This window comes from Setaria viridis, chromosome 4 (genome assembly GCF_005286985.2).
Source record: "Setaria viridis chromosome 4, Setaria_viridis_v4.0, whole genome shotgun sequence".
NCBI lineage: Eukaryota > Viridiplantae > Streptophyta > Magnoliopsida > Poales > Poaceae > Setaria > Setaria viridis.
The window spans coordinates 3,992,766-4,003,099 of NC_048266.2; the positions used below are offsets into that span (position 1 = coordinate 3,992,766).

Here is a 10,334-nt window from a genome sequence, read left to right on the forward strand (position 1 = left end):
GAAAGATCGAGAGAAAGAGGAAACAGCAGAGAACTTCACGGGAGATATTTTTCCAAGCCAATTTACAATATAGTCCTTGCAATTTTATAATGCAACCCCTGCTAAGGATAGTAATTTCTGAAAATTCATTTAGGTACCAAGAACGTACGAAAAAACAAAAAGGATATGGAATAAAATAAAAATTACATAATAGTCCTAATAAGGTATCGAACGGCATACATAGTACATTCTCTCGATCAAGCGACAAAATAGTATACAAAGATCAAATTATACTTGATCATCATGATTTATGTGCCCATATATGAATTAAACATGATATAGACAACCTAATAGACAAGTCATTGTACAAATTGTCTATTTTACCATCTGTGTGCGATATTCAATGTATTCACAGATAGCAACCGTCTAGACTGTTGAACATGCCCTTAAGCCTTCAAGGGACCACAGAAAACAGTGGATGCAAATGGAACTTCCTAATGTTCATTAAGTGATTATTAAGACAGTTGACGATGTTATTCCTTGGAGTCGACCTACTCCCTCCGTCCCACAAAGACTGTTCGTTTTGAAAATTTTAGATAAGATAGTAATAATGCTAAAAGTCCAAGGTACCCCTAATAACTCTTCTTAATTGGATGGATTACCGAGAAGAATTAATTATGCATGCACGCTTGCACCTATTAACCTTCCTTATTTAGCGAGTCTGGCTCGGGCATCAATGGTGGGAGTAACCGATCGATTTGTTAACTGGGTCAGAAGGTATTATGAGGATCTTTGTTGGATTGTCTGAAAGTTATATGGACAATCCTTATGGGACAAGTTTTGAAGGCTAAACGAACAGCTTTCGCGGGACGGAAGGAAAGGAGTACCATTTTGAAGCAATCGAGCAAAAGTTGCTGACACTTGCAGGTTTTATAGTTTTCCTTCCACAGCTTTTGGCAATTACCTTTGCATAGAAGGGTTAGAATGGGGCCAGCCATCCAGGAGACAGCCGCTTAGCTGGTTATGGTGTAATTAGGGTGCTCTGACATGAATTTTGTAGCCTCCACAGATCGAATCAAGGGACAGATGATAGCTAGGGAGGAGGGAGGAAGATGTCCCCTTCTCCAAGTTTCAGTAGTTCATACCCAAAATATTCAGTTCAGCGTTCATCGATACAAGACTGGAGATTATGTGCTCACAGCCAAACACTGCCCAGTGGGCCAACACACACTTAACTTGTTTACGCCAACATCACACACGAATACGCCTATTACATATTGCGCTTCACACTCCTGACAATGCATGCGTTACATGTTGGGTTGTGTATTTTTCGCAGCAATGTCGGTTATGAAAGCATCTCATCAGCGTTTCCTGGTGCTAGAAATTGAGCATCCATGGATGAACTACATCATGGCCCATTACTGCCATTAGCGTAATCTTATGGAAAGGGGCTGTACTGCATGGTTGAAAAATAGGACGATGACAGTAATATCGTCGTGGAAATGCCTGCGAACCCCCCTATCGATCTTCTTGATGTCTGAGTATGCCAAGTCACGTTTTGGCGCTGCTTCAACGAGAGCTGCTTTAATGAGTCGTCTCGCACTTCCCTCCTGAGTAAACCAAAGACAAGCATGCCAGACATAATAGAGAGGTGCTGTCATTAATCCATCAACAGGGGAAACCAGAACTATCCTTGCAGTAATATATACACAAGCGAATTGGACATTACGACTAGTACAGGCGTACAGCAAGCAAGGCATGTCAGATTGTCAGCAGCATTGCTATATTACGTACTTTATAGCATCTACAAGCCAAGAAACTAGGAAGGACCATATAAACAAGCTCAATGCAATGGAAGACAAGTGGAAACTTACAGCACGTTGATGTTTTTGAACAATGTCAACGGCCTCCTGGTTAGTCAAATGTTCCCACAGACCATCTGAGGCAAATATGACGAAACGGTCACATGGTTGAAGACTATGAGATAAGATGGATGGGCTGGCACTCAATAAAGGTTTGCTGAATGGTGTACGAAGCCTGAATTTTCGATCGAGTGGTTCCATGTTATATTGCGGATCTTTCAAGTATGCGTCACCTATTGATCTCGACACCTGCATCATCGATCACTGCGTAAGCACTGAATATATGCAATTCAAGTACCGCGACAGAAGACTACAAATTAAGATAAGACCAACCCGCATGAGGCCTTTCACCCTCCAGACATTATGATGGCAAACAACAATATCCGGATCATCAGGGTGCTCAGCAATGAGTTCCTTCCTGACTTCGTCATAGTTGACATTGTGCTCCGCTGACAGCGGCACCGCGAGAACCTCCCCGGTGCCGCGCAAGACCTTCCCAAGAACAGCTCGGGAGTTCCCAAGGTTGGCGATGAAGAGAGTCCTCTGGTGCACGACGCCAACAAGGCAGCATGACCCCACTGTGGCAAGTCTTGGCTTGGTCTCCCATTGGCGTGACACGAGCGTGATGAATCCCTGCTCTGTGGCCAGAAATGCCTCCCTGATGGCATCAGCTGTCACGCCCTGCGGGCCAGAAGAGGTCTCTACATAGATCAAACCTAATTAGTCCACATTGTCTGCACGTCCTGCAGCTAGACAGCGAATCTGGTTAAACTTCGGCTCTCACCTTGGAGGTTGGGGACGAGGTGGTCACGTATGAAGTGGGCGGCCTCAGAGCCACCGTGACCATCGAAGATGCCGGCAACGGTGCCAAAAGGCAGGCCTGACTCAGCCAAGAACTGATCCTCCATCGAGACGTTGGCCTGCACGACAGCGACCGAGAAGTCGCCGTCTTGGCACCGCGCAAGATCGCGACACCGGAAGAGGCCATCCTCACGGCCACCAGATTTGGCTTTCAAGGTGGGCTTGACCATAGCCCACATAGAGCGCAACCTCTCGAGTGTCCCACCAGTTTGTGGACCAGGATATTCAGTGTCGGATGGGTCATCCTCTAGGATCTTGTCTTCAAGAGTCATGTGTTCTTGCTCTTTACCGTCGTCCCCGTGGTCGACAGTCAAGGCACCCTCTGCGTCAGCAGCACCTGCACCCATTTTTTAAAAAGATAATTAGTGTCCTATCACTGCAAGAACAATTAAGTCTTCTGAAACTCAACAAACACCATGCTGCTCAATAATGTGACAAAATCAAATTCTAATGAGTGACTTTTCTTTACTGCCAGTGGCACATGAATGATGGAAACACAAAATAGTCACCATTCAGTGCCAGTGCGCAACACATTCCATGATTTAAAAAAGCTCTCTTAACATTATAGCACTTTATAAATATTCTAATAAGCATTTTTCTTAATAAGGGAAAGCCTTTATCTCCTTGTATGATATGTATCAACTTGTTTTTCAATATGCCATTTAGCTAGCAGACAATATTTTAATCATGATGCTTACCTGAATTCGTGTATAGCTTCACTTGCGTGCTATGTAAGTTGTCCTGCAACAACAAAAATAGGTCCAATTCTTATCCAGAAAAATTTAGACAACACTGGTGAATTACACCAAATCCACCTATTTACTAAAAAAAGAGCTTTAGATACCCAACTATCCACATAATATCAAAATTCATCCAGTAACAACCAAGTAAGGACATTACTCTAAATACGATCCAGGATTAATTACTGAATATTTTCAACGGGGCTAGCTCCATTTTTTTTCAGAATGCTGTGGTGACAGCTACAATAAGCTCCTTTTTTTAGCTTCAGTAGTTCATTAGCAGTCTCCGCCTTTCTACTTCTTATCACCCGCATAAATATATGAAAAGAGTATAATGGTAGAAGCTAGGAGGTTAAAAAAACAGTATAGGTTGGCAAAGATTGAAATTAGAAGGGTATGTGGCAGTGTATGAGTGGAAAATTTGTTAATTGGAGGACAATTATGGCAGGGAATTTAGCTTGATCATATTCCATAAAACATAGGATAAAGAATGCCACAATTTGTAGACAAAGTCATGTTGCAGGTGAAAATGAACAATCATTGGGAACAGTGTGACAAAACCTCGTCTGCAAGTGATCTTTTCACATCATCAATCTTATTCAGTTCATCAACAATCTCTGCTATAGTAGGCCTTTTCACTCGGTCGGACTCCACACATCTTAATGCTATTTCGATGCATGTCTTAATCTCATGCGATGTATGTGATGACATTGTAACCTGAAGCCTTTTCCCCCAGTTTCTGTGTACCTGCAGATTTGAAAACACAATGCCAATAGATGGCAAACATGCACAAAGACAAGTCAACACAACATAATATTTATGAAAAAGGTCTGATGTTCATGAAGTAGGATGTTTCTTACAAGATCAATAAATTCTTGGTGAGACATATCTCCACATTTCAAGTAACCCCCACATCCTGCCATTACTTGTATGATTATAACGCCCAAACTGAATACATCAAACTTTCGTGTGATTTGGTATCTATTGATGTACTCCGGTGGCATGTATCCACTGCATGGTATCAAATATAATTATTTTTTTATAAAAAATCAACAAAAGAGGTTGGCAATTCCTCATGCAGAATCAACTTACGGCGTTCCTATGATTACTTTCGTGGTACAGGTTTGTGTTGAATCAAAGAGTCTTGACAAGCCAAAATCTCCTATTTTTGGCACCATATTCTTATCCAGCATTATATTTGCAGGTTTTAAGTCTAGATGGTAGATAGGGTCTTTGGATCCATTATGAAGATAATGTAAACCCTCACAAACTCCTCTAATTATTTTGTAACGTGTGTGCCAACCAAGTCCGCAGGATTCATCTGTAGGCATAAGTAAAAGTGTGTTACCAAGACATAAAATTTAGAGAACAATTTTATTTTCATGCAAAAATATTAGAATTGAACTAGAGCATAATCGTACCAGAAAGAAGGTTTTCAAGGGTTCCACCCTGCAAGTATTCAAAACAGAGAGCTCGTTCTTCCACTCCTGCGTAAACATATTTTCCATTGTACTCCACAACTTTATGAGCTATTTCATAGCAGTAGCCAACTAAACGGACTATATTTTGATGTTGGAGTCTCATAAGGTTAGTACACTCATTTGTAAATTGCTTATCATCATCAAGTCCTGGATGCTTATTACAAAGCTTCTTCACAGCAATCTCTTCCCCATTGTCGAGTACTCCCTGTTAGATTATATCTTGTTAATATGGTACAGGGGTTGTTGTAGTTAATGATAATATAATTTGAAATATATAAGACCCAAGCAATAACCATACCTTGTAAACCACTCCATAACCTCCAGAACCAATTATCCGATCCTTGGAAAACTTATTTGTAATTTGTTCTAACAAATGGAATGTGAAATCGCTTGGCATCACACTTGTATGTTGTGGATCGTTCTCCATGATATTCTCAAACTCCTACAAGGCTGGCTGCAGCATCCCATCTATAATAGAAATCCTTTCACATAAGATAAGCATAAGCTAAGATTAGTAGGGTGGTTTGAGTTGCAAGTTGTTTGAGGTGGTGGGGCACACCTCCGCTAGTTGTTTGGTTTATGGGCCCAGTTTCTATTAAAAAATGGGCCAATAGTCTTTTTATTATTTTCCTAATAAAATTAATTTGCGGCAAAACTTTTGTTGCCCTTTCGAAAAAAATAAGCTAAGGTCATGCTGCATAAATTTGCAAACAAAAGACATGTGTCATGTGGATTAACTAACTAATGACTGAATCGGAAACAACAATTACCAGAAAAGAGAAGGCTTAGCTTGAATTACATGTCACAAACAATTCGAGAATATATTATAGAACTCGGCTTCAACTCTGTGAAAAGTGCAAATATCCTCGAAAGAAAATTACAAAGAGATGGCCCGGCGCTTTACTAGGAATCTAGGATGGTTGCTGCCGTAACTTGAGGTGCTCCATCAGAGGTGGAGGCTTGCACACCAAGCAGAAGTTGACGAAAAAGCTGATGACCATAAGTTCATGACCATGGATTTGAAATTTGAGACCGGTGAGGGCGTGTGAAGAATCTGCTTCTTGCTGGTCAAATATCCAAGAATACTATTGCAGGTGGTCATGCCGAAATAGGGTTAGAAAAGGATTGGAAGAAAATAAAGGGGATTGAGTCTAAAATGAACTAATTTACTCTCCAATCTCTCCCATTCCACTTCAGCTCACTAGTATCCAAACAAGGTCAGAAGGGGAGGAATATAATGTATGAGCCCTTACCAGAACTGCATGCGGTCGAACAGCACATTCGGCGGCGGGAAGCTGCAGTCAACCCCTCAACGACCGATAGCAGCGAATCCAGGGTCATGGATGGAGCCCATAGCCGGACCTTGGAAACGAGGCAGAAGAGGACGAGTGAGAGGGAGCGGGCGGCGGCAGCGGCGGGAGGAGGGAGGGGGGAAGGGGGGAGTGAGGCGCGTGGGTGGGTGGGGGTGGGTGGGTGGGGTGGGGGGGGGGGGGGGGTGAGCGGGTGATTTTAGCACCGGGAGGTCACGGTAGCTACTGGGGAACTGCCCCCCAGATCCGGTACTAAGGGCCTGTTTGGTAGAGCTCCACGCAGCTCCAGATCCTCAAAAACAGCTCTGCTCTAGATTTTTTCAGCCAAACAGTTTTAAATCCAGCAACTCCATCACGGATCTGCTCCACGAAAACGGTGGATCTACCCCTAGATCCATGGATTTGGTGGAGCACCTCAGGGGGTGCTCCACGAAATCAAATTTGGTGGAGTTGGAGGAAATTACCCACCACTGCCACTCATTAGTGGAAAATGACCGGTTCGTTCTATTTCTTCATAGCTTCCTCTCGCGCTGCCATGGCCGCGCCCTGCTCGCCGCAGCCCCGCCGCGCCCCGCCCGCAGGACCGCCGCCCCGTACCTGCCGGAGCACCGCCCCGCCCGTCGGAGCGCCGTCTCACTTCGCCGGCGGCCCGCGCGCCCCGCCCGCTCGAGCCCCGTCCCGCCCGCCGGCGCCCCATCCCGCACCCGCCCGCCTAGCCACCGGCGGGGCCGCGCCTGCCAGCACGCCGCCTGCCGGAGCGCCGTCCCGCCCGCCGGAGCCCCGCCCCACACCCGGCCGCCGGTGAGGCCGCCCCCGCCCGCCGCCCCGCTCCGCCCGTCGAAGCGCCGCCCCGCCCGCCGAAGCCCCGCCCCGCACCTGGCCGCCTGGCCGCCGGCGCGGCCGCGCCCGCCCGCGCGCGCGAGGTCGCCTGGCTGCCGGCGTGGCCGCGCCCGTCAGCCCGCCAGCGCGCGCGAGGCCGCCGGCGAGGCCGTGCCCGCCAGCACCTCAACCATGCGTGCAACAGCGCCAGGAAGGAGATATTTTTTTTATTATGATGAATGGGCCCAAATTGGCAGTGAGATAAAGACAAGAATGGAGCTGTACCAAACGCTTTTTGAGATATTAGATCCACGGTGGAGCAGCTCTATGGTGGAGCTAGCTGGATCTATGGATTTGGAGCTATTTTTCAGAGCTGGAGCTCTACCAAACAGGTCCTAAGGGGTGTTTGGGAGCACTACACTTCAGGAAAAATTGCTTCACTCCACCAACTCTAAAGATTTTACAGCCAAACACGTCTAGCTCCAGCAACTCCGGCTCCAGGAAAAAGGTGGAGCAGGGGGTAGATCCACATTTTTTATGGAGTACCTCAAGAGATTTTTGGATTTTCAGATCTCCTCATGGAGTTGGGGTTATTTACCCACCATTGCCACTGGTTACACAGGTTACCGGTTCGGTTCTTATTTTTCTATCTCCTCCGTCATCTTCATTTCCTTCTCCCATGGGGCGCAAGCCGGCGGGGGCGTCCGGCCGGGGGCGAGCTCCCCCGCGGCGGCGCGGCCAGGGCGGAGGCCGGCCGGGGGCGAGCTGCCCCGCGGCGGCGCGGCCGGGGCGCAGGCCGGCGGGGCGAGCTCCTCGGCCAGGTGCCCACCGTCGTGGCGTCCTCGGCGGCCGCCGCGGAGGAGGCCATGAAGACCCGCGACCTGACCTTCGCCACCTGCCCCAGGCTGCGGATGGCCGACCGCCTATACTGCACCCGCGACATGGTCTTCGCGCCGTCCGGAGAGCGCTGGCGCCAGCTGCGTCGCGTCTGCGTGTCCCACCTCCAAAAACTGAGAAGAGAAGAGGAGAGGAGAGAGAGGAAGAAGAGAGGAGAAAATAGAAGAGTATGACATGTGGGTCCGTTTACAAAGGGTAAAATAGAACATTCACAACAAGTGCTCATATTTTTGGAGCTGAAGCACTGCCATTAGCCAAACACGTGCAACAGCTCTATATTTTTTTGGAGTTGGTGGAGTGGAGCTAGGAAAGAGTGGAGCTGGTTTTTCTGAAGTGGAGTGCTCCCAAACAGGCCCGTATCAGTACCTCCTAAAAAAATAACCAATATAAAGAGTTAAGATCAATGTTTAGTTTCAAAGTAGTGATAAGAAATGTACGTAGAAGACGACGAAATAAGTGGATAAAACCAACCTTCTGATGTGCACAGGACGCATGTTGAGGCAAAGGATGGAGGGTCGTAGCTGAACTGAAAGCAAGATTCACGGTCCCGTCCAGGTAATGGGGTCAATAGGTCAAAGCTCGTAGTGTGTTCCTGCAGCTCGTATATTGTGTTCTTTGCAGGGTTTTTTTTATTCATTTCGGACACAAACCCTAGAATGAATCTGCGCTTTGAACAATCAAAAACAAAGACAAATACAGCAACATGTTGCACAAGGCTCAACAATTACGTATTGCATGTCACCATCTTGGAATGAGCTGCTAGCTGACTACTGACATCTGGAATTGTTGGCTGCTATGTCAATTTACCTCGTCTTGCATCTGGAAATGCACTGCTGCACAGTACTAAAATTTAACAAATCCACGAGCTGTCGTCAGAAATGAAAACGAAACGGGCGATCCAGTCTGCAGAATTTCCACAGATTTCAGCAGCGACCTTCTCCTGCACGCGACGACGACAGTTCATCTCCGTCGTCGCGAGCGCCTGTCCCCTTCAACTGATTGGCCGGTCGTCAGGCCCCGCGCTAGCTCAGCTGTCAGCGTGCTTCACGAATCAGCATTTTTTTATACAAAATTTACAAACACGGGTGGGTCCATGCAAAGAGGAGCAAACTAAGGTATTGTTTAGTTTCACTTTTTCCTAACTTTAGCACTATGAAAAAAAAAGATTTCTCATCACATCAAACTTGTGGTATATGCATGGAGTACTAAATGTAGACGAAATCAAAAAGTAATTGCACAGTTTTGTTGTACTTTGCGAGACGAATCTTTTGAGCCTAATTAGTCAATATTTGGACAATAATTCACAAATATAAATGAAATGCTACAGTTGCACATTTATGGCAAAATGCAAACTTTGCGACTCCCAATTTGAGAACTAAACATGACCCAAGTAATCAGTGGTTGCAGAGATTCTTCAACATCGAGGCCTTGTTTAGTTGGCTAAATTGGGAGGTGCCAAATTACTGTGCTGGCACTGTAGCACACTGTAGCGTTTCGTTTGTATTTGTGAATTATTGTCCAAACATTGACTAATTAGGCTCAAAAGATTCGTCTCGCAAAGTACAACAAAACTGTGCAATTAGTTTTTAATTTCATCTATATTTAGTACTCCATGCATGTAACGCAAGTTTGATGTGATGGGGAATCTTCTTTTTGCATAGTACCAAAGTTGGGAGTTGGGGGTGAAGTAAACAAGGCCCGATTCTTCCAATTTTGCTTCGTGCAGGTCCAGCAGTTTGCATGACGCATGATTGACAGACAGTAAAGTGAAAAGGCCGAGCTGGACAGCTGGTCCGCTTCTGCAACTCTGATAGCATCCCCTCGCAGAAGAAGAACGTGCGGGGGGAAAAGATGGGCCGGGACACGATTGATCATGAACTACACGAATGGACGCAAAAGTAAGTTTCGACATTTCAAAATGCCACCAACTCAACTTTACCAGTTTCTTTTTATCCGTCGACTGATTTTCGGAAGAAAATCTGTCCAATTTTTTGATGTTGCAAATGTTGCTATTTAATGTTGCAAACATTATTCTTTGATGTTTTAAAATATTTTGTGATTTTATAGGGGAGGAAATGTGGCAGATGTTACGGATGCTATTTACTATATTGCTCTCGCATATTGCATAATACTTTATGTTTCAATCATATGCAATTTGGGAGAATAACATCTGCAGCATCAGAGAACAATATATGCAACATCATAAAATTCGATAGATTTTATCAAAAATCTGTCCACAGGTAAATAGACACTCTCTTCAATTATTTCAACATTTCTCATCTCTATTCACTTCTTCTCTGTTAGACTGTTACTCTCATTCCTACTCCGGAGAACCATAACGTCTATGCCCATGTCAACGGGCCTCTCATCATTATAAAAAAAAAT

The 10,334-nt window shown here is 45.5% G+C and overlaps 1 protein-coding gene across 2 annotated transcripts; it reads right to left on the bottom strand.

Annotated features, from left to right (window-relative positions):
• Positions 1–1,069: 1,069 nt before the first annotated feature.
• Positions 1,070–6,382, bottom strand: LOC117852606 (uncharacterized). Of its 2 annotated transcripts, none has more exons than XM_034734771.2 (11): positions 6,177–6,382; positions 5,222–5,391; positions 4,864–5,128; positions 4,535–4,763; positions 4,303–4,453; positions 4,004–4,189; positions 3,401–3,443; positions 2,626–3,039; positions 2,175–2,542; positions 1,854–2,090; positions 1,070–1,589 (listed from the first exon to the last, which is right to left on the bottom strand). In XM_034734771.2, exons 2-11 carry the CDS (start codon positions 5,348–5,350, stop codon positions 1,407–1,409), a joined length of 2,205 nt encoding a protein of 734 aa, XP_034590662.1. In that variant the 5' UTR covers positions 5,351–5,391; positions 6,177–6,382; the 3' UTR covers positions 1,070–1,406. The 2 variants fall into 2 exon arrangements, with proteins under 2 accessions (XP_034590662.1, XP_034590661.1); XM_034734770.2 differs by having other exon boundaries at positions 5,222–5,405.
• Between the last annotated feature and the right edge of the window lie 3,952 nt (positions 6,383–10,334).